This window comes from Onychostoma macrolepis, chromosome 03, assembly GCF_012432095.1.
Source record: "Onychostoma macrolepis isolate SWU-2019 chromosome 03, ASM1243209v1, whole genome shotgun sequence".
In the NCBI taxonomy this organism is placed as follows: domain Eukaryota; kingdom Metazoa; phylum Chordata; class Actinopteri; order Cypriniformes; family Cyprinidae; genus Onychostoma; species Onychostoma macrolepis.
In genome coordinates, this window is record NC_081157.1 from 42,959,083 (window position 1) to 42,984,095 (window position 25,013).

The 25,013-nt window shown below is 35.5% G+C and overlaps 1 protein-coding gene and 1 long non-coding RNA gene across 2 annotated transcripts; one reads left to right on the plus strand and one right to left on the minus strand.

Moving 5' to 3' along the window:
* Positions 1 to 566: 566 nt before the first annotated feature.
* Positions 567 to 2,716, minus strand: LOC131537409 (uncharacterized). Its single transcript, XR_009270273.1, has 4 exons — positions 2,616 to 2,716; positions 2,034 to 2,151; positions 1,764 to 1,856; positions 567 to 1,249 (listed from the first exon to the last, which is right to left on the minus strand). It is a non-coding gene; the product is annotated as an uncharacterized LOC131537409 (long non-coding RNA).
* An 11,563-nt stretch (positions 2,717 to 14,279) lies between these two features.
* On the plus strand, positions 14,280 to 22,499 carry LOC131537490 (beta-1,4 N-acetylgalactosaminyltransferase 1-like). Its single transcript, XM_058770966.1, has 12 exons — positions 14,280 to 14,382; positions 17,703 to 17,843; positions 18,040 to 18,072; positions 18,210 to 18,344; positions 18,773 to 18,879; positions 19,064 to 19,101; positions 19,378 to 19,558; positions 20,232 to 20,318; positions 20,438 to 20,619; positions 20,771 to 20,914; positions 21,006 to 21,234; positions 21,833 to 22,499. The coding sequence occupies exons 1-12, from the start codon at positions 14,372 to 14,374 to the stop codon at positions 22,012 to 22,014; spliced, it is 1,470 nt and encodes a 489-aa protein (XP_058626949.1). The 5' UTR covers positions 14,280 to 14,371; the 3' UTR covers positions 22,015 to 22,499.
* The last annotated feature ends 2,514 nt before the right edge of the window (positions 22,500 to 25,013 follow it).

The following is a 25,013-nucleotide window of genomic DNA, read 5'->3' on the forward strand; positions in this document are numbered from 1 at the left end:
GACACATTAAGCTACTTTTTATTTTTAATTTTACAATTAGCTACTCTGAATTAAATGACCACTGCCACTGAAAACCATATGAAATGATTGTGAAGATATGTTTGTATGTGGCCTTTGCGTGGACTTTGCATTGCCATTAAACCAGGCATTTCAGTCTTGTTGCACTCTTAACCCGGATTAGTTGACTTTACTAGAAATTTGCGAGGAAACCCGTTGCACGAAACCATTTTAGTTTTTACACGGGGTGAAACTAAACCGGTTCAGTTGTATTAACATAGAACCTTAAGTTCATGCAGTAGACAAATCAGGTTTACATTAGTAATCTTTACTCAAAATCATTAGTTCACATCAATTATTATTTGGAGTATAGGTTGTATAAAATAGCTATTTCAAGTTACAACTACAAAAACATATATTAGCAAATAACATTAACAAATGTTTTTAAGTAATGACACATTTATGTAATGTCATGTAATTAGACATAGATTTTGAGATTTATTGTATTAAACATTTAGTTTCATATAAATTGGAAAAAAGAAAAACAGATGTAAATGCACCAATGTTTTTTTTTATTTTTTATTATTGTTCACCAAAGAAATGGTAGCACGACAATACATAAAACTTGTCAGCCACAAGACAAGAAAAATAAGCTTTGGAACAGCTTGTTAACAATTGTAACTATTTTGTAGAAGAAACATGAACACAGTATTCAAGAATATATGCTATATCTCTTGTGAATGCCTGGATGTGCATTAACAACTGGGCTTAAATTAAAACAGAGGCAAGTCTCTGTAACTTTAAACTTGGCTGAAGAATTGTGTGAACACACATTAACTGAGCACTAACAGCACTGATATGCAGAGACAGAATACACTTTAATGTCTCGTACGGCAGAACACAAGTGACTTCTCATTGAAGCTTCTTGCATTTCCTAACATTGTAAGACAATTTTTCAGAGTTTGCAACCTGGGTTTTAGTTCACTGTGGCCCAACATGAGAAGTACCTGTTGGATGATCTGGAAGGTGTTCTTCATAGATTTAGGATAGTTGAGATGCAGTGCGTAAGTCCATACAGAATGCACATAGCTTTTGACAAGTCTTCAATACTGTCCATCACAAAATCTCCTTCAATGATGATCTTCAATGAGGCTGGATTGAGACGGAGAGAGGATGAGAGCACATCACCTTCATGCTCAATGAGGATGATTCCAATGTCCAGGTGGTGGAATGCGTAATCGTCATCAGAGTCCTAACAACGAAAGAGCACAATCATGAAATTTTTCATTATATAACCATAAATAATGTTAAGCAATTTGTTACAACTGCTGGAGTTAATTAAATGAATAGTCCATCAAAAAATTTAAATTATCTCTCCTCAAAATGATTATTTAAATTTTGGTAATATAGACTTTTAATGGAGGGACAGAAACCCATGATGTTCCATTAAAAAAAAAAGAAAAAAAAAAAAAAAAAAGTTCACGGATAAATTAAAATCTGCTGTTAATTTCCACACCCTCAGGCCATCCAACATCGCTGAGTTTTTCTTCAGTAGAACATTAAAGATTTTTAGCTGTAACTCTGATTCTTGGTAATTCATTTAATGCAAGTCAATGGCTACCATCAGTTGAAGAAAAAAAAAAAAAAAAAAAACCTTGCATGTTTTTTAACTATCAGAAATGACGAACACAGGAACTATCAATTAATGGTGAAATGATTGTTTTATGTCCTGTTAGATATTTTGAGAGAAAACAGTGGTTACTTACAAAGCATACTTTGTAGAAATCTGTAGGGTTGTCACAAAGGGCAAAAGGGAGCCCTCTGAGCACCAGAAACCTAGTATCAGTCGGCTCTTTAGTCTGTTGGGGAGTAAAATGAATCGATTAATAAAATGAAAGAAATGATCACAAGAAAGCAGAACCAGTCAGGCACAATTTTGATTGTATTACACAACCAATATTGTAAACTTGATACATTTTCATTACTTAAGCTGTGAAAAACAATGCAATGCAAGTCTATAATGGATATGGACTAACCTTGATTTGTTGTGAAAGCGGTCAACAGCTGCCCAACATCCCCTCTTTAGACTGAAATATCTCAATTAGATGATTGCTTGAGATTCTTGCCCACAATCCTGTAGAACTCCATGAACACCTAAAACAGAGAAAAAAAAGTGTTACATTTCAAGACTAACTGTAACTTTTAGCATAAATGTTTAGCATATACACATCACTTTAAGCTCAACAACTCAGTTGCAGTTATTTACGAATATATATCTAAGAGACAAACTAGCCTTAACAAAAAGCTAATTCATGCACACGTGCTGATTTAAACAACTGAAGCTAAGGGTAATGAAATGCTAACATCACAGCTAAACTGAACATGCAGAAACACACTTGCTGAACTTCTCTTAACCGTGAACCAAAAGAAACACGGATTTTAATATTAGCATTACGTTATAGCTTCGGTGAAGCGACAGGGGAAAAACCGTCGATCAGCAAGTTAGGCCTATAAGACTACTTTAGCTTTAACTACAGTAACGCTGTCATCGGACCGGTCTTTTGGATGATCAATTTTCCCAGAAAGATCAAGAGAAAGAAGCTAATTTACACACTCACCGTTTCATGATGTTTTCCAAATCCATCGCGTGCATCATCAACAGGTCTCAGGTCTCTTCAAACATCGCGCGCTCACGCAGACGTGTTCAAATAGGGATCGGAAACACGATTTGTACTGCGCATGCGCGAAATGCTTCCACTTCCTGTCACTGTCAACGTTTTTACGACAGTAGCGATATGGATTCTTTTGCGTTTTATATACAGCTTCAAGAATTTCTCTTAAAAGGAGAAATTCCTGACAATTCTGCAAATCGTCGGAAGGTACGACGGACGTCGGTGAATTTCATCATCAAGGGTAACTATTAGTACCGAAACATTAAAAAATAATAATAATTGTTTTAAAAATATCAAGCTACGTTCACTGTAACGTAACTTACTTGTTCAGCCCATATCTGGTTATGTAATTTGATCTTTTTACATTAAATTGCTGCTTCTTTTGACTTTTTCTTTTTTCCTATTAAAATAGATGACAGACTCTTCTACGTCGGCCCCAGTAGGCAGTACATGCGGCTAGTTGTCCTGTCAGAGGAAGAGAAGAGGTCTGTTCTTACGGAGTGCCACAATAACCCTGGGACTGGAAATCACAGTGGCGTCAGAGGCACTCAAAACAGGGTTATTGCTGGATACTATTGGCCTACAATTATCCAAGATGTGAAAGAATGGGTAATCTACTACAGAGTACTTTACTTTCTTTTTCTTTTTTTTACTTCTGCCAGTTTTTTTTTTTTTTTTTATGCAAGTATCTATACTTAAAAATTTGTCTTTTTTTTACCACCTCCGATTGTTAGATACAGTACCTCCTTGATTTAGAAGTTATATTTATTGTCATCACCAACTTGTATCAAGTGGTGTTTCTTGACATTTTGTTCAAAAAATGTGTTGCTTTTTAGGTCAGATCCTGTCACCGCTGCCAGTTGAATGACCCTATCAAGACTGTTGTGCCAGTCTTGCATTCTATTAAGGTACTGCTTATAAGGTTTTAGCAAACTGATGAGACTAACAAACTAGTCTCAACCTTGTGTACAGTTTTACCAGCATTTGGTTGATGCTAATTTTGTGCCATGCAGGTAAAAGAACCTTGGGAGGTGCTTGGTTTGGATTTGATTGGACCACTGCCAGAAACAGCACGCAACAACAAGTATGTCCTTACCATGACTGACCTGTACACCAAGTGGGTGATTGCAGAACCTATGAAATCTAAGACAGCAGCTGAGGTGTCTGCAATAATAACCGCAAAGCTGTACTTGTTCGGCATGGTTAGGAAAATCATTACAGACCAAGGGAAGGAGTTTGTCTGCAAGGTGAAGTTTTGTAAATGTTTAATTATGTTTTTTTCCCCCTACTCTTGTCTCAACATTTCCACCTTATTTTTCCTGAAAGAGCTTGCAGCCATTTGTAAATTTAATGTGTCTGACTTCGGTCTCATCTGCTTCCGGCTATATTTAGCTGTGCAAAACAGCTCGTTTTGTTGCTTGATATTGCAAACTGGTGTGTTTTACCATATTATTTTAATTATGAACACACTGGTTTGTAGTGCAAACAATTTTACCGTTTACTGCATTATTTACTGTTATTCTTCCACTTCATTAAGTACGATAGGAAATAAGGAGAAGTCTCGCACATTCACAGAGAACAGTTTACTTCCACGTTAAAAAATAAGGTGGATATGTTGTTGTCTACAGTTACTCCAGTCTTGCAAATTTAACTTATGATCCCTCTGCAGCTCAACGACAGCATTTTCAGTATGCTGAAAATCAAACATGCCGTCTCCAGTGCTTACCATCCCCAAACCAACGGGCAGGTGACTCTTTTTATACCTGTTTTTAAGATCTATTGTTGCCTTATGGTTATTCATCAACTTTCTAAATGCATTGATATGTACAGGATGAAAGAACTAATCAGAATATCAAGCGCGCACTCAGGAAGTATGTGAATGACAACCACAATGACTGGGACCTCCACCTTCCTGCTGTGGTGTATGGAATCAACACTGCAAAGCAGGTTTTGTCTCACTTATTATATTTATAATATCTATGGTTAGTTGTCAATGGTAAAACTGAATTGGTGAATTTATTTACTATTTAATGTCAAGGATGGAGTTTTTCAAACTTATAGATAAATACAAACTTAATAGTTAATGGGAAGCTTCCTTATGTGATCAGTACTCCACTAGACACAGTCCCTACTTCCTCCTCTTCCATCGACACCCACGTCTGCCAGAGGTCATGAATGCCTGTCCCATGGGAGATGATTTTGAAGTTGCTGACCCAGAAGACGACATCGACACCAGAGTCAATAAGATGAAAGTTCTCAATGAAAAGGTTTGTATTTGAATAATAAGGGTAAATGAAGTAGTGAATTGCTATCAGAATTAGACCTAGGCATAGGCTGATCTATGTATTTTTTTGCTGCGATTCTGCTTTATCTCTCTTTAGTTATAAAAGCAGTTGAATCCTCATGTGAAGCCACTGTCCCTCACTCTGTTACATTGTAATGATTAAACCTGGTTCCTTATTGTTCTATCTTGGCCTGACTGAGACTCCATTGATCAATAGACCAGATAATTCTGTATTTTTAAATGAGTTTTAATTTTGGGTACTGTTCTTTTTGTAGGTTCTTCACAACATAGAGAGCACAGAGCATGCAACAGAAGTCATTTCAAAATCGCATAGCGCAAGTTTGTGCAGTATGTTCAGTTCAGGCCGGTGATGATGTTCTGCTCTCACGGGACCCCAAGAAACGACGGACAGGAGACACATTTACAAGTCAGCACCAAGGACCATATACTGTGGCCAGCATCACTTCCAAAGGGGTGGCCACTATCGTCAAAGGGTCAGCTTGTCAGAGGGTCAACGTGTCAAGACTGAGGACATACTACAGATTGAAAAGTAAGAGTGTTTGATAAACTCTGTATAAAACAGTTTGAAATTAAATGGTAGATTGAGAAATATTATACATATACTAATGTACTATATGTACAGTTACTTCCTGGTTTTAGATAAGCCAGCTCAGTTATTTCCGGTGAACTGTCAAACTCCGCTGTGCTATAAGGGGAGTGCCCTTTATTCGGTTTCTCTACATAATTCATTAACAATCTGAAAAAAATTTTTGGAAACACTTTATTTTGATGGTCCCTTTTGAACATTCTGTTGACACTAAGTAATGTTGCAATCACATGTCAACAAACTCTCATAAGAGTATTAGTAGACTGTCTGCGTCATATCTACTAACTCCTTATTGTGTTGGTCTCCCAACAGATCATGTGTTTCATGACTATGAATGTAAGTTATCAAGTATGAAGAATACCATTACAATGTTGTTTGAGATAACATCACTAGCTAGCCAACGTTTACCAACAGATTACCAGGATCAGCATATACAATTTTATGTTGTTAAGTGTTAGATAAGATAGGCCGTCATTATTTACGGTGATTGGAGTTATATTATTTCTGAGTTTCTGACAAGAATGAGGCAGGAGAGGTTTCTGTGAGGGTCTCAAGAGTATCTACATATATACCACAACGTCAAATGGCATTTCACGGAAGTTTTAAGCTGGCTGAACTATATACAGAAGTTCTAAAGAATGCTCCATGCTTATAGTCCATTGTCACGTATCTGTATATCATCAGATGGACCAACTGAGAGGATGTTCCTCCAGGACCACTGCTACTCAACATTCAAATGGCAGGTAGAGCATCCATATGCTTGTTCGGGTTTGATGTGGGAGAAGGACTTGGACCATATTCAAGATGAACTGGTAAGTATTGTTTATTTAGTGACACTTTGCATATTTAAATGATAACCATTACTTAATCTGTTAAACGTTCTTTATTTTTAGTTAAAGTATGTGTTGGACAAAAATCGCCATCGGAAGAACTGATCATAAAGCAAGGCCAAATTTGCCTCACACGAGAAGACTTCTGGAGCCTGGGTTTAAGCCAGTGCATGGAATCTAATGTGCGTATGTTTAGTGTCTTAATTTACTGCACAAAAAATAAAAAATTCCCAGATAATGCATAATGTTACACATGGCAGCTTTCACAGGGATGTAATCGTTCTGCAATTCATTTCAGATCGGAAATGCCTGCCTCAAGATTGTGGAAGAAGCTGCGAAGACATGTACTTTATACTATTATCTTCTTTTAGAAGTATTAATTTGGATGTATGCATGTTTAATAACTTATGTTCTTTCCATAAGGAAAAATGTTCACATTGTGGACCTCTATGCTGTTCCCACCTGGAAAGACAAAAATGTGGACCTAGAGCATAGTTTGCCTGTAAGTTTTTTTTTTTTTTTTTTTTTTGCTATCATGATCTTATCAACCGAGAGAGTTTTATTGGGAATAGGCACAAAAGTATGTTAAAAGTATGTTTTGTGCATGCATATTATTTTGTCACAATAATATTAGGAAAACGTGAGGTCCAAGGATATCATACTATTTCCAGCTTGGAGCAGGCAGGCGGATGAAGCTGATCACTATCTGCTCTGTGTTGAGTTTCTTTTAATCTTTCTAGCTGTAATATTTCCAAATTCAACAGGTAGGGTTAGTGAGTTCGATTTTCATGGATATTAACAAAATACCCATTGATTGCAGGCTTTGTTTGTAGCTAAGAGGAGATAGTTTTCTTGATTCTCTTCGCCCTGATGGTTTTGGAGATGAGACCTACAGAACCATATTTAGGTTGAGACTAAAGAGAGTTAATTTATTGGCCTTGTTCCAGGCGTGTTATTTGGTTACAATTTCCAAAAGGAGTCTTGTTCTCAGGCTTCAAATTCGTATAAGAGTCTTGTTCTCAGGCTTCAAATTCATATAAGAGCCTTGTTCTCAGGCTTCAAGTTTGTATAAGAGCCTTGTTCTTAGGCTTCAAATTCGTATAAGAGCCTTGTTCTTAGGCTTCAAGTTCGTATAAGACCCTTGTTCTCAGGCTTCAAGTTCATCAAAGAGCCTCCTTCTCAGGCTACAGAACTGATCATTCAATTACACATTATGTATTTTGTGTTTTCTTTGGAATGTCAGACACATTGCAACCTTCATTGACCAAGGATCCTGGACTGAAAAACAGGAAGAGACCTTGAGGTATGTTTAAAATGATGGAGTTGTGTAAAGCTAATTTAAATTTAATTTTCTTCTCCCATAAGGGGAAAAAAAGACCCAAAATAGCATTTTATGGTTACTGCCACTAGAAGGGCCTATAGGATCCCATGGAGATTCTTAACTGTGCAAAACAAGTGAAACATATAAACTTAGTCCAATTTGAAGCTCGAATATGCTTTTTTTTTAATGCAGTCAGATAGATTTAAAAATAAAAAATATATATTTTGCAATAAAATTAATTCAAACTGAATTTTAATCTTAACATTCAATTTCATAAATATGTAATAAATATAAAATATATATTTAAAACTATTAATATGCTATAAACTCATTGGTCTCCACCACAGTTAAATTTGAGTTTAAATTTGAGTACTAAGTCAAAATGACAGTGATTTACATTTGGATTGATCATTTGGTACAATGCACTTATTGTGTACATGTTTTTACATTGTACTTATATTTTTTTAAAATACCTATATGTAATTACATCTGTAATTAATTTCTGTAATTATTTATAATTACACTGTTGACCCATCCCTTACACCTTAACCCACCCTTAAACCTACCCATACCACTTAACGTGACCCTAACCTTTCCCATATCCCACCTCAATAGCAGCAGTAGTGTTTTGCAATACAGTATGAACACAATAAGTACATTGTACTTATTTTTTTGATGCAAGTACATAGTAGTTAAGGCCACCTAATATAAAGTGTGACCAAAAAAAGTTTTTTCAGAAACTTCATTCATTCCCATGCGGCTCAAATTGACCCGCAAGGGAAGGATTTGTTGCTTTTTTTTTTAACGTTTTTTTTATTTTTTATTTTTTTAATTATAACCACAGAAACTCTGCTATCCACTCATTTTTTTGTGTGCATGTTCCCAATTCAAGTGTGACAAAAGTCATAAAGTCTCATACCATAATGATCAATGCTTGGTTTTAAAAATAAACTAAAATAATTTCTGGCTCGAAATGATCCTAAAAGGATTAGGATATTTATGTATACATGTTTAAACAAGCCAGCAGTTGTTTTTAAAGCTAACTGTGGATGCAAATTTCCTTTTCCAGTGTTTTCCTCAACAGTCTACAGGAAATTCCTGTGGCATCTACATGCTGATGGTAAGAATGTTTCATTTGTCAAAGCCGTTAAATAATCAAATCAAAGTCTTACAGTGTTATTTGTATTTCACAGTATGCTCTCAGCACCTGTACATCATGGCCATTAACATTCACAGAGGTAAGCTAGATTTTCACAAAGAATATACCAAACTACTTTTATGTGGATTTTTTGTTTTGTTTTTATTTTTGTGTATTGCACTCTTTTAGGAGGAGGTGCCATTGATTCGCCAGTGGTGGTGCATTCAGCTGATGGAGAGGTTTTGTCTTGAAGGGTATGACAGACTCTACAGTTAAAATTTCAGTATGCTGGCTGTATTAAGTCACTGTTGGCAAAGTGATACTAGAAAGGTGTTATACAAATAGAGTGCATATACATTTACATATTTTACAAAGGCATGGACAGAGATTTGCACACTGGGCAGAAGAAGCATCCCAACTCCTTCAGGGAACCCTTGAGCCTGTCTTTAGGGTGTCAAACTCTACCACCACCAAACAGACACCCAGCAGAAGAGTTGTGGTTGAAGAGGACACTGATAAGGTAAATGATTTTAGTGGTCATATATCAAGGAGTTGCATGCAAGCTGGAAAAAGAGTTTAACCCTTAAATGCATGAATGTTTCGGAAATCATTATTACATATTCAGGTCTTTAGTGGCCCGGACCTATATATCCAGCATGGATGGATCTCTAAGTGCTGCAATAGCAAAAAGCAAAAAAACTCTTGATGTTTTAAGAACAATTACAGAAGAATACAATAAAGCATATTTCGTTACCTTTTGACATGTATAAGGGTTCAATTTGAGCAGATAATTTTACCATCGCTGTCATCGTCAGAGCGCACTTCCACAGTATATCCAGCATCTGGCTCATATTCATGATCTTAGCCATATTCTCAGAACTATCATTTTCAATGACTTAAAAATCAATATTTTGATCACTGGCAGCTTATTCACCACATCCACCATCAAATGACAGTGACAATTATATTTCATTGTGTACAGTAATTTCTTTGCAGTAAAGCCATTCAAACCAGTTACATTTTACAATACACTTTTTACAAAAAATTAATCAGAAAACAGGCATTCTTGTGCATATATTTTTTTCTTGTTATATTGTTTATAATTAATAAATTGAGGAATACTAAAAAATTTGATGTCTAACTTTAAAAAATGAAGGAGGAGAAGGCAGTGAATGATGTCCTGGGTTGCTAAAGATCTGAGTTATGCATTTTAAGGGTTAATTTGTTTGTGCCATTATATAGTTATATTTTATAATACTGTTCTTCACCAGGTGCAACAGCCTACCACTGTGAGAGACCTTCATACAGCTTGGTACTGGGTTCACAATCACAGAGACTTATTTCGTGGAGAGGTGACAGAGCCTGCTTTTCTGCAGATGAACAGTGAAGATCAACAAAATGCACTCAAGAAGGCCCTGGAGAGTGAATTCTGAAGCAAAGGATGACTTTTGTTTATATTTCAGTATCAAGATGATATGGAAACATTTTTGTCATACTGTGTTGATAAACAAGGCCTTAAGGTCAATGCCATGTTCCTCAATCAGCAATTGTAGTGGAGGGAGGGATGGGGTGGGAGGCATGGGTGGGTGGGTGGGAGGGAGGATGGGAGGGAAGGAAAGAGGGAGGAAGGAATGAATAAATAATTTGAAGAAAAAAGTGTTTTGTGTGTTTCTTAGATGCAGACATTTGTTAAGTATGCTGAAATAAGTAAATCATATCTTTAGAAAATTAAAAATGTAATGTAAAACACTCACTTATATACATCTGTATTACCCAAATAGAGTCTAGCAAATGTAAACTATTCAATTGATTTAATTTGTGCAAATCTAATCGATTAATCAATATAATATAATTGATATATTTTATCAAAAAAAGTGTTTATATCAGGAGAATCACTAAACAACTCTTTCCAGTACGGATCGGGTAGTGTCAACAACACCTGAATTATTACATTACATTTTTTATTAGTAATAGTATTATGACAACAATTTTATTAAAACTACCCAAAATTGCCGTAAATTGTTTCGTCGTACTTCAGACAGGAAGTAGACGCATTTCCGCGCATGCGCAGTACAAATCGTGTTTCCGGTACGGATCGAGTAGTGACACTCCCCCTTAGAGAAATTTAACACGTTAAGCTTCTTCTTCTTTGGTGTTTATTGGCGGTTGGCATTAACACATTAAGCAATCTCTACTAAACATTATCACTGCATGCAATATTTCGTCTGATTACTTCAAATAACTAATTATATTTAGTAATGGCGACGTGTTTTACAAAAACAAGAAATAATAATTAAAGACAGCTAAAAACGTTTATTTAAAACAAAATCCGTGTTTAGAGTGTGGTAAGAGTGAGAACACATACGAGTATTTCAACCTCTTTTGTTTTTATTTGTTTCAGTATTTATTTTGATTGGAAGGGTGGGAAAAAGTTGACAGCTGCTGTGTCTAGCTAATCCATCCATTACTGCTACATCCATTATTTAAATCATTTCACCTGTTGAAACTGTGCTCGCTCTCTCTTGTCTTCAGCTTGTCTTCATAGGAAGAAAAAATCATTGCCATCAACTTCATTCAACAAGGCTGTCATCAACTTCATTCTGACAAAGACTGATGCGGTTTGGCGGGTTGCCTTTGATACGTTCTGTAAAGCACAGCTCATTCTGGTACAGTAGTACCTGGTGCATCTCATGTTTCAGGTTTTCCTGCATTTTTTTAGCTTTATTATTTCAAAAGATCCATGTTAATTTGATTCCTCATGATGACCATTTTATATATCTTAATAAAACTGTAACCAGAACAGGCCAAAAATTATTTTATCTTGATAAAATATTTTATCTAGTTTTAGAATAGGCCTATAAAAAACATTTACAAAACTACACATGGTTGATTTATTTCTTTTCTTTCATACTGTGTAATTGTCAGTCCTGTGTTGTTGTGTTTTTCTCCCAATGTTCTCCCCATGACCCAGTTTTCCCTCATGTGTTCATGCCCATATTTGGTTGTCTTCCTGTTCCTGTCCTCATTGTAATCATTAGTGTCCAGCTGTGTTTGATTAATTATCTCGTTTGTCTCCATTCATTTAAGCCCTGTGTTCTCCTGAGTTCTTTTGTCTGGTATTGCTTAAGTTTCATGTTGGTTGTGCTGTGTTTGCTCTAAGTTTCTCCTGCGGATTATTAAAGACTGTTTATTTTAAGTTCTTCATCTTAGTGTGCTCCTTATCCTTACAGCACCCACATCGTGACAGTAATACTGTGTTCACAACCACAAATGCATACAGTAAAAAAAGTTTGGTTTCAATCTCTCTCATGTTTACCATGAATTTTTAAAAATTTCTCTGCCAATTACTTTCAATCTTGTACATAAATGTACATAGGAGCTCATGAAAGAAGAGTTTTAGGTTTTGAATTACTGTGTGTATGTGATATATCCAAAAATATAATATTATTATAGCAAAGGATTTTGCAACGTGAGACAAATGTTTCCTTTTGACATACGTTTGTGATATTTTGAATGCAGTGCTTCATTTTGCAAGAGATGTGAGGCATTTTGCATTCTTGATTTTGTGTGTAAAGTTTTGAAAAAAAGAGGCAAAGTTTTGAAAATGTGTGTAAGCAGTTGATAAAACATGGACAAAACATCTGTAGAACTGAAAATTATTCATTATCTTTTTTACACTATTTGCCATCAGATAAAATGTGAACATATTAAATATGAAGAGTTCAGGTATATAATGGTTTTAGAGCAACATATGCTCCCCTCCAGACTACGTGTATTTCACCAGGACAATGCAAAACCACATACTGCAGCTATTACAACAGCATGGCTTCGTAGTAGAAGAGTCCGGGTGCTGAAGTGGCCTGCCTGCAGTCCAGATCTTTCACCTATAGAGAACATTTGGAGCATCATTAAATGAAAAATACGTCAAAGAGATGCTACACCATGGTAAACATGCCCCCCGTCCCAACTATTTTGAGACCTGTAGCAGGCATCAAATTTGAAATGAGCTTATTTTGTGTATAAAATTGTAAAATTTCTCAGTTTAAACATTTGTTATGTTCTATTGTGAATACAATATTGGCTCATGTGATTTTAAAGTCTTTTGGTTTTAATTTTATTCAAACGTCCCAACATTTTCAGAATTCGGGTTGCATACTGTGCCCTATTTTTACAGATTTAAAAAATTAAAAAATCTGCAGTTAACTACTATGAATATTTGTGTGCGTGCGTGTGTATGTGGAGCTCAATGTTTAATTTTTAAAGCTCCATATATCAAACAACCCCAATCACACTTGCATACCTTGCACTCTAAATAAAAATCTGTAAAAATAGGGCACAATATCTGGAATTTTTCCTATAAGGAATTTTTCCGTATTGATTTTTTACAGGTTTTTTACCAGTATTTAGAATTTCACACTTCATTGCATTGTGTTTTAGAGTTAATAGAAATGTCCGTAAAAATTTATGGATCATGTTGTGTGTAATGAGCGGCCAGTACTTTTTTAGTTTTTTTGTTGTTGTTTTTTTTTTTGTTTTTTTGCTTTGTTTTTTCTTTTACGGATTTATTTATCATTATCACATACAAATCTTACATCAAAATATCTAGATTCATAAAAATATTTAAGACAAATGTTTTCTTTTTGGTGGAACTTTGTTTTCTTAAAAACATAACAATGATCTTAAATCTGACACTTAAATCTGAATTCCTGAAAAGAATGTTCTTAAATCATTGTAGATTACCTCCAACTTGTCTTAAATCCTCAAAGGTAAGATGTTTAATGACCAATCAAGCCAGTAGCAACCAAAACACGTTATGCCTATTATGGTCATCTGCAGGCAGAGCTGAAAGGCAGCCTTTATGATGTTTGAGTACATTGAGTATTGAGTAAGACCTGGCATACAGACAACACCAAAGCCATAAGATGTTCTTAAGAAAATCTTAAGAAAAACTTTCTTAAGAATTTGTCAAGAATTGCACTCAGGAACATTGTTACAGACTTAATTTCTCTGAAATTTCTTAAAAGATATTTGTGAATTTGGTTCTCATCTTTTTCAACATATTTCTCTCTCTCTCCCCCATTTTTTAAAAAATAAATATGTTAGCCCTTGAGGAAACATTTAAATGTTGTTCCATTTAAGATGTCCCAATGTGCCACTTTCCTTCTTTTTTGTGTGGTTATAGTCTACAAAATATGTGAAATGAGAATGACTGTACACACGTGCGGATTAGTCCTGCTCTCTAACCAACGCCTCTCCTAACCCTAATTTACCACGAAACGTAACTCAGCCAACTGGATGAGCGTGGATTTCCAAAGTGCGGTCTGGAGTCTCGATCAGTGCTCACGCACTTCAAATAAAGCGTTTTTGTCCTGTGAGGCTTTTCATTTGCGGAGCATTTCTGACAGCCATTCTTTATACACGTGCTTAAATAAAATATCGTGCAAGATTTATGGTAAGAAGCGGAAGCTTTTAATTTGAATGAAAAGCGAGCAAAACAGAAAAAATAATAAACTGAATATCAGATGACAGAGAGGTATGTTTCTTTTATTTAATTTCAAGATTTATTATATTTGTTTAATCTAAATATTTTCTCAGACCTATCTAATAATGGTGTAAAATGTTCTACATAATGCAGATTGATCGTGCTGTAGGCTAAATGTAGGCTACTTTGAAATAGGGTGGATTAGTGTAATGTGGGACAGTGACTAATGCCTTCAGGACACCTAAGCTTCAGCGCATTTATCTCTTCTTTTACAACATTAAAGTGAACATGCTTGGTGTTGAATTCAAGTAGGGGTGTCAAGTTATTGAAATCACTTGACTTTCTGGAAATTATGTCAGAAACGTGGCCATGAAAATCATCAAACAGGAAGTACCTCTTGCAAAGTTTACTGAAATGACAGTGACATAGGATTTAGACAAAATTAATGTTAAGGATATAAATCTGTTACAAATAAAAAAAAATGTTCTAAATTGTTATCAAATTATATTTGTGATGTATTTGGACATCAAATTTGCAATAATATTGTTAAAATGTCTTAAGAATATTTTCTATTTGAAGCAATATTTGTCGTCCCACTTTAGAAAAGGATGTTTTCAAAAGTGGGACAGCATGTTTTGCCTAATGTGGGACAGTCAAATATACTATGCTATTCAATTGATAAAATGTGCATTAACACTAACTACCAAGGCAGTCATTTTGACCGTTTTTAAATTTTGCAATACAATAAATTTATTGAAATAAAACCGATATAACTATAATAGGCTACCCTGACTTTTCCTAAACGTGTGTATATTCTATTCTCAGTAGGTCTCATTAGATTTCATTATTTTTATATAGAATTAATTTTATTATTACTCTACATAAGTACTACTGGCATTCAGTTAAAACAGATACAATAATTACAAAATATCAAATTCTTTATTTAAAACATTGCATGTGTAACACTTAAAAATATAGTCTTCCAATGCTGGAACAGTGCATCTTCACCATTTCTCCTGTCTTAGGACGTTTTGCAGTGCATTATGTTGTGTCCTCTGGATTCATCCTCACAAAGAATCTTTAGGCAACAGAAACATAATGGGGAAAAAGACAAACATCTGCAAAACCCAGGTGCTGCTCCAAAACTTGGCCACCACCTGTGCTCACCATCCACTTTGTTAGTGACAGAAATGTCTTCTCTGAAAAACAATGACACACTTTTAAAAGGCAAACTCCACATAGAATTCACAAACCTCTCAAAATTTCACATTAGTTAACCTAATGTTAATATACGATAAGCGTTGCTCGTTAAAAATTATTTTAATTCGGTAACTTAATTCAATAAACTGACAAAAGTAGTTTGAAACGACAGCTCAGTTTACCATAGTAAGTTTGTTACCACCATGTTGACAGGTAAATGTTACTAACATTAGGTAAACTGGTGTGTAAAATTCTGACAAAAACACACATACAAACGTACATATATTTTTACCTTGCTTGCTGGTCATATTCTCTCGTAAGGTGCATCGACACACAGCGTAGATGTTCTCCGGAGCTCTTCCACTCTTGCGGGTTCATCCCCGGGAAAAACCCACGGCGCTGCCCCGTTGCTTCCGTGTCTCCCTCGGACGCGAGTGGCGCGGCGCGACTCGATAAAAAACAATATAGAACCCACTCATTATATATAGTATAGTAATATTATATACTATCTACAGTGGATGCGGACAGTAAAGTGATGCCCTGGTATATTTCTGACGTACAGATGCACTCCAAGTGCTAGCCGCTGTTTCTGACAGGAAGTACAAACGGATTTTCCAATCATTACAAGTAACATGTCCAGTGTAGTCAGTCCCAAGCTGTTGCGGCGTTATAGACACGGTGTAGGGCAAATCGTGTCAATCCAAATGTAAGAAATGAAGAAAATAAAACAACCTCAATAGAATGGCGCCAAAGAGGCCGTTACAGCAAATACAGTATACAGCAATTTTTAAAAATACAGTAAGTTTCTGTATGTGGGGTCTGAGGTCACAGAAAATTCTCATGATGCAAAGGGTATTATTTAATGTAAAGGGAATTTGCAGTATTATACTGGGTGATATACAGTAAATAATTGCAGAAATTACAGAAATGTCTAACAGTGTACACAGAAGTAAGCCCTGTCTAGGCGCTGCCCCAGTATGGTTTGTATCAAACCAATTGTTAGTCTGGTTGTTTGATGAGAGGGAGATGAATGCAGGAGTTGCAATAAACGCAGCAGAGGACTCTTATTCTGTTGCACAAAACTGAAGATGACACGATGATGGTACCATTTGATCGTTGCTTGACCAATCAGTTTAAAGGGGCGTTTCATTTCCGCCCACACGTGGAAATCGAACATTCATGCTGTTTATCCATTTTCTACCCCTGAGTGTAAAAACAGAAAGTAAAGGCATTTCTTGTTTTTTCCTTTTTTAATGGTGCCCTTTTCTCATGTTTCTGTTTTCAATTTTAAATCAAAAAACGAATGAACGCAATGTACAAGTACTCTAATCAATGAAGCTCTACTGCACAATTAATCTTTCATTTACAGTACATGGTGTATACAATTTCTGTGTTACAATGAGAGGATCGCAATGTCCAGTCAGAGGTAGCCTATTCAAGATAACAAAAAGTCTTTGATTGGCTTCATTGTTCAACGCTACAAAAACAGAGCGCAACCACATGTAGCCTATGCACTGGAGAGGCGGCCAAATCTTATTATTACAGTAGCAACTGAATGTTATTTTCAATGCATGAGAACATTGTCAGTTGCTGGAGTCATGCTGAATGCATGAGGGTTGGCAGCTTGAAATTAGGCTATTATAAATTCTTACCCACGCCTTAAAACCCGCGCTGGGTTTGTGTGTACTTTCCTCACAGCTACAAGCAAAACCCTCACAGGTATGAATTAATTTGAAATCTCCAACTCATGAGATCTGGTTAAAGGTTCAAGGTTAAATCTGTTTCACCTCAGAAAAAAAAAAAAAAAAATTTTTAATAGGTGTATTTGATATTTTTCCTACATTTGTGACATAATTATTTCAAATCTATATCTTACTCTGGTTTAAAAGTTAAAAAGTTTATAATTTGGATCTGGTTTTGTTTTCATATAAAAGCATAGGCCTACTGCCTTTCTGAGGCTACCTACAACTTTTTTTATTTTTGGGGGGGAAAAAAACAAAAAAAACAAAAGAAACAAGTTTTCACTTAGAAATTTGTAAATTTTACAATTACAAAGGAAAATATTTTGAAAAATGCTGAACTGCAGAATTATCGGCAATCATAATGTTCTCAAAATATTTTGTGCTCGTTCGTGCTACTGCTATTGACATATAATGTATTTGTCTTTAAAGATCTAATCCCATAATGTCCTGCAACCACCACCTCCTGCTTAAAATTTTCTTGAGTTTGCTTGGTGCTGCACTGGCCATTTGTTTCATCCAGCTGGGGGCCCTGGATTTCATGAAAACCTTAATAGAATCTGGGTACTCTGGGTAACTATCCTTGTTTTCTGTCATTCAGAAGACACTTTAATTCAATGTGTTTTGTAGTGCACTTATAATATTACAACTGTAAGTGTCAGGTTGCATCTTGCCCTTTAATCATTAGACTACATCCTTTAAAATTTTCAGTTGTTTTAATAAGTGACTTTTTTTCTTTCTTTCTTTCTTTTCTTTTTTTTTTGCTCAGCACCTCTCACCATGCAATTTTCGTCAAACCAAAGTAAGTACAGCAGCAGCAGTACAAGTGTATGGCCTTAAGGGTCACATTAGTGCTTTGTTTAATTTTTTTAAATAAAAGGCTTCAAAGTGTTTCACTTGGTTATTGCCTGTGTGTGTGTGTGTGTGTGTGTTTCACAGACTTGGGCCAATTCTCAGTACAAATCGTTCATCGTGTTTCAGTAATGGTATATTTACAAGACCTAGTATATCAGAAAAACTGCTGAAGGACATTATGAAACGCAGAGCAGAGGAGTACAGGCAACATCAACTTAGGTATATATATTTAAATAAATAAATATATATATATATATATATATATATATGAAGAGTTCAGATGCAAAAGCCTCTAAGTGCCATCTGAAATTTTCATCTAAAATGAGCATTTTTATCAGGCTCCTATGTTTAGGTTCAGTAATTTTACTCTAATGGCAATGTATAGGTCCTTTTCTATGCAATACAAGTGAAATAACTGAACATAAATATAGGAGCCTGAAAAAAAAATCTAATTTTAGAAGAAAATTTCAGACGGCACTTAGAGGCTTTTGCATCTGGACTCTTATACGAAGAAAAAAAATAAAAATTACCACTACGTTGTTTTCATACCATGAAATGATCATTATCTCTTCAGACCTACCTTCATCTATGTGATATTCATATGCATTTTGTAAGTTAATGTAGATTTGTTCATTTATTTTTCTCAGGATGGGGGCAAACTTGAACAGACTTATTATTGCACCAGCCAACTCTCCTCTCCAATATCCAATCACAGGTTTCACAGTATCTCCAATGCAAAAATCTCTAATACCAGGTATGCATATATGATATGTAATGTTGTTTAAAATGGCATCCTCTACCCTGATTTTCAGTTACTTGCTCCTGTGTATTACTTAATTGTGTAGTATTTATTCATTTTGTGATTGTATTTTATAAATGTCATAAAATTGAAAAAAATAATCATAAAGAAATATTTCTAAATACCAAACATTTTTAAGGTCTTGCTCTTCAGGCACAAAAGGGGGAAGCGTACAAGGTTGGTTTAGACAACAATCCTTTACTTTGTGCTCCTAAATCTTTTATTTTTATTTTTTTAATCTAGGTGATGGGCTGAAATGAGAGAATTTTTTCATAATTAATTTACTTTCAAATACTTGGATTTTCTTTGCTTTCAAATCGTTTTAAGGATTGGTTTCAACTTTTACAGGCTTGGTGTGTGGTCAAGGGCATTGACTGAAGCCTATATCCTTGTTTGAAATTGCTTTAGCCTGCAGGAACACTTCATTTACATTAATCACAATCATGCCTGCAGGTGTCTTTGAGTGTGAATAAAGGAGTACTCTCCGTGGAGGATCTTCTGGATGGAGATCAGGTGGAGGGACAGGGTCGGAGTAATCTGACCATCTCATCCAGCAACCTCACACAACTCAACGATCTGCTCTCCAGAGTGACCTACACCAGCACCATCTACCACATCAAAACTTCAGACTTGTGTATGTACAGGAGAGACACTTAGACTCTTAAAATGGATAGTTCACCCAAAAATGAAAACTCTGTCAATAATTACTCACTGATAATGTCGATAATGGTGGAGGACTGTCCCGGAAGAGAAGAAATTGTTGAATAAAGTCGTTATTTTGTTATCTTTGTGCACAAAAAAGTATTCTTTGTAGATTCATAAAATTACGGCTGAACCACTAATGTCACATGGACTATTTTAACGACATCCTTACTACGTTTCTGTGCCTTGATTGTGGTAGGAGCCTTGCTTTTTTTTTTATTTCATCAAATATATCTTAATTTGTGTTCTGAAGATGAACGAAGGTCTTATGGGTTTGGAACGGCATGAGGGCGAGTAATTAATGACAGAATTTTCATTTTTGGGTGAACTATCTCTTTAATAGATTCCAAAAGGTTTTTGCAGTGATTCCATAGAACAGATTCCCCAACAGTTCTAAAAAGAACCATATTTTTCTTAGTATGAAGAATATTTCATGATCTAAAGAAATGTTTTACAGTAGAAAGAACCTTTTATGCATTGAAAAGTTTCCATGGATGTTAAAAGTTCTTCATGGCCAGTAAAGAACCTTTATTTTTGAAAGTGTACAGTACAATTTAATGAGAATTTATGAATCATTTATTTTTCAAATCAAATGTTCTCTTTAGTTCACTTCACTTTTGAGGACCATGAGGTCATGTTTCCCATCACAATCAGGAGACAAACAATTCCTGTTCTGTATGACCCAGGAAATGGTAAAAGCACAAAAACACAGGATGCTTTCATGGCACCAAATATGCTTCTTACATAAATGTCTGTAGAGTTTCTAAAACTTGCTAGTGAAATCCACCTTCTTCTCTCCTTTGCAATTCAGATGTCAACTCACAGGTGACCATAGTAACCAAGACATTTCTGAGGTATGAGGAGCTGAATGTCCTCATCAAGAGTATCCGGATGTTTTACCCACGGATAAAGATAATTATTGCGGATGACAGCCTGAAGCCTGAACCTATTACTGAAAAAAACATTGAGCACTACATTATGCCCCCTACACAGGTAAACACTTTTTATATTCTGGATTTGCGTTTATCAAAAGGCTCTTCTATATTTACAGTGGTTTATTGGTATTTTCTGCCCTGCTGTTAGCTGATATGTGACTATTGATTACTTATTCACTGCTCTGCTGCCGATGATTTGCTTTCTTCAGGGCTGGTTTGCAGGGAGGAATCTTGCAATATCACAAGTCACCACTAAATATTTCCTGTGGGTGGACGATGACTTTGTATTTTTGAATGGAACCCGGATTGAGAGCTTTGTAGAGATTATGGAAGCGGTTCCAGAACTGGACATTGTAAGAATTTTGTTTTTGTAAAAATGCAGTACATTTATGAAACTTTCTGCTTGGGGTAATAAGAAACCTTTCTCTTTTTGACTCTGTCCAGCTTGGTGGTGCAGTATCAGGCAATCAGTTTTATTTCAAATTGAAGTATGAAGAGGGAGATGAAGAGGAAGGCGGCTGCCTAACACGTGTTAAAAAAGAGTTTCATCAGCCACTTCCAAACTTTGAGGACTGCATTCTAGTAGATGGAGTTGTAAATTATTTTTTGGGGCGGACGGATGCAGTGAGAAGGGTTGGCTTTGACCCGTTCCTGAAAAGAGTGGGTCATTCTGGTAAGTATTTACTCATTTTTGTCCATTGTTATTGCTCTATTTTTATTTATTTATTAATGTTTCTTTAACTCTGTTTCCTCCTCCTAATGGTCAAGTCACTTTTATTGGTATAGTGCTTTATACAATTGTTTCAAAGCAGCTTCACTTTAATAAACAGAAACATTACAGTGTTCGTGTTCCACAATTAATCAACTATGTCAAGCAGTTCTACTGAAGACAAGTTCAAGTTTATTGTTGCAAATTTCAATTTTGAAAGGAGTTGAATTCAGCCATAAGCAGCTCTACGGGCAATAGTGTCATTTTTCAGATCAAGTCATTTCAATAGCCGAGTCAATGCAGTAAAGGATCTGATAGTGTTGGTGCAGTTAAATCGATAATCCACACTGAATATTAATCTTTTAATATACTGTAATCTAGTTCAATGGACCAGAGTTACATTAGACTAGTTTTAAATCAGAAACATTGCTCACATACTAAACAATGTACTGTAGATGATCTATAATTAGTCCCTAGATGAATCTCATGGACTTCTGATGGCATTATCTCTTGTATCCTTTCTTCTGCTCCATTGTTTATTGTCATCCTTGCCTTTCTTCAGAGTTCTTCATGGATGGACTTGGACAACTGTTGGTTGCTTCCTGCAAAGGCCTGTCCATTGGCCACCAAAAACATCGGCCTCATGGCAAATATGCTTACTTCAGAACTCAGAAGAAAGCTGATGGGAAGAGAAAAGTGTATCATCATTTTTTTAAGAACTATTTGAAGTACCTACAGTTCTGACAGGCTTTTATCCTCCTCTCCCATAAGACTGTTTTTGACCACCGAAGGAATATTTTGACTAGTAAATATCCTTGTTTCAGATTTAGACAGTTACAAGTGTGATTCTAAAAATAAATAAATGAGCCTGTCCTATTTTTTTTTTTTTTATATAAACATGAAACCAGCTGGAACCCTAGACTAAGAAATTTCTCTCTGTAAATTAGTTTATTTGACCAATAATGGATATCAGTCTACATGTTAGTTTTTTTTCTGAGATGATTGCTGGCTGTAAGTTTAAGTGTCTTTATGTGTCTGTTTAAGATGCCAGTGGCTCAGTGACTGCTGAACATGTTTGGTCACTATTACACTGGTAATATTTTGTAATCAATTTGTAAACCTTTATAGCATTGAATACATTTATATGTATTATTTATTAATATATATTTTTAAATCTTTTGTCTGACTGGTCTTAAAATACCTTATAGCCTGTACTAGGTTTACATTAATAAAATGGAGAAGTACCATCAATTACGCTTTTTTTCTTTTTTAATTGACAAGGGAAAATGAAAATGAATACATCTGAATAAAGATGAACACAGCTGAATATTAATAATGTGATAGCACTGAACATTAATAAATTATAGCATTTGTCACTTGAACAGGAATAATTAAAGAACAAAATAACACAAAATAGATGTAATGAATGCATTTTCTTCAAATTTCTTTTTAATAGCTCTAAATGAAGTTTATGAAGGTTACAATTTTCTTCATATAAAATATTTTTTTCTTAATATAAGTTGAAATACAAAGGAAAAACTGAAAAACACTTTATTTCCATGTTCAATATGGCTGGGGTGGGGGGAGGAGTTGTCGCTGAACTTTTTTGTCAGCAAAAGTTACATTGTTATTAATACATAAACAGAGCAAATATAATAAGGATTCTTCCACTTCCAAAGTGAACTGACTACATCATTTAAAAGTGATGAGCTAGAATGCTGGTAACAAGCAAAACAATTGGTATTTTACTATTTCATTATTTGTGAGTTGTTTAAATCAAGTTGTCCATTCTAGCCTTAGGTACTACAATCTCAAGTTGGGACGTTTTGTGAAATGTCATAAAATCAAGAATATTATTTGTTCATTTTCTTTAAACTATATTTAATTGACTGGTCTCACCTGATACAAGACTTCAGCTGCTCAACAGTCCATAGTTGCTATTGTCTGATTCTCATTTTCATGATGGACCATGCATTTTCAATAGGAGACAGATCTGCTGGCCAGTCACATTCACACGTGTCTACGAAACCACGCTGTTATAGCACACGCAGAATAAGACCTGGCATTGTCTTGATCTAATAACCATGGGCTTCCCATGAAAGATGTCATCTTGATGGTAGTATACAGATGAGGTCCAAAGTTTACATCCCCCTTTCAGAATCTGCAAAATGTTAATTATTTTACCAAAATAAGAGGGATCATACAAAATGCATGTTATTGCTTATTTAGTACTTACCTGAATAAGATATTTCACATAAAAGATGTTTACATATAGCCTACAAGAGAAAATAATATTTGAATTTATAGAAATATCAAAAGTTTACATCCCCTTGATTTTTAATACTGTGTTCTTCCCTAAATGATCCACAGCTGTTTTTTTTTTTTTTTTTTGTTTAGTGATAGTTGTAAACTTTTGAGCTCATCTGTATGTCTCAATCCCGCACATATGCCAGTCACCCATGCCGTTTGCACTGATGCACCCATATACTACGACAGACATTTGCTTTTGCATTTGTCGCTGATGAAAGTCTGGATGCACGCTTTGGTATTGACAATTTGATGTCCGTTTTCCTCAAAAACAAGATGAAATGTGGACTCATCTGAGTACAGCACACATTTTCACAGTCTTTTTGACTATCTGAGATGAGTTCAGGCCCAGAGAACTCACTGGCGTGTCTCTGCCTAAGACTGATGTATAGATTTCTGATGTAACAGATATTCAAGTTGCATTTCTTGATGCAACAGCAGACACTGTGTAAAGTGACAACAGTTTTCCATAGTACTCCCAAGCCCATGCGGCTATGTTTAACACCACAGCATGAAGGTTTCTCATACAATGACATCTGAGGGCTCAAAGGTCATACGTATTCAGCTGAGGTTTCCGCCTTGCCCTACGCAAACTGAGATTTCTCTGGATTCCCTGAATCTTTTCACAATATTATTTATGGTAGTTGGTGAAAGACCTAAATTAGAGAAAAATATTTTTATTATATGAGAGTCTGGGGTTTTGGTGGTTCTACTCAAAACTGTTCAGTAGTCCCTCACTGCAGAACAAAAGATCCAGGGGGCGGGGTTGGATCCACATCCAGGGGGTGGAGATTGGTAGGTTTAGGGATGGGGATGGGTGGGTTTAGGGATCAGGGGGTGGAGACAGGTAGGTTTAGATAAATGTAAGGTGGGAGGAGTTGGATCTAGATCCAACCACACCCCCTGGATCTTGTGTTCTGCAGTGAGGACCATCTCAAACTGTTTGCCCTGTTATTCTCTGCAGATTTTCCACTCCTTCCATTTGTATAAATGTATTAACATGTGCAAGAAATCTGACCCACTAACTCTCTACCGCTAAGTGGTCAGCTCTATTCCAGCCACTGGCTAAGGAGGAGCCGCATATCTCAAGCATGTTCGAAAGAGAAAGCAGCTAAGATTGGGAGGTTTTAAAAAGACTTGACATTACTGTTCTTCTGAAATGGTCATTTCATACTTGTAAGTACATCTCACTTTTGTCGGGTGTCCATATGTGGTTCTCATTTTGCTAATTCATAAGTTAGTACAAGAGAGGCTGTATTTACGTTAAATGATGATAGAGAAGCTGCGATGATGGCTTTTGTGGCTACTGTTTTTACTGATGACTAAGAGATGTTTGCTCTTAAGCAGAATGCTTTGACGATTGCCTTTCATGCTAAGATTTTGTCTTAACACCTTGGCCGATTCATTTTTAGTACAGATCAGGTTAGAACCACGGT

Excerpts from the sequence above, each read along its gene's own strand:
- LOC131537490 (XM_058770966.1), top strand. Across the intron at positions 19,559-20,231 it reads CATCAAAACTTCAGACTTGT|TTCACTTCACTTTTGAGGAC; the intron begins GTATGTACAGGA and ends TGTTCTCTTTAG. Across the intron at positions 21,235-21,832 it reads GAAAAGAGTGGGTCATTCTG|AGTTCTTCATGGATGGACTT; the intron begins GTAAGTATTTAC and ends GCCTTTCTTCAG.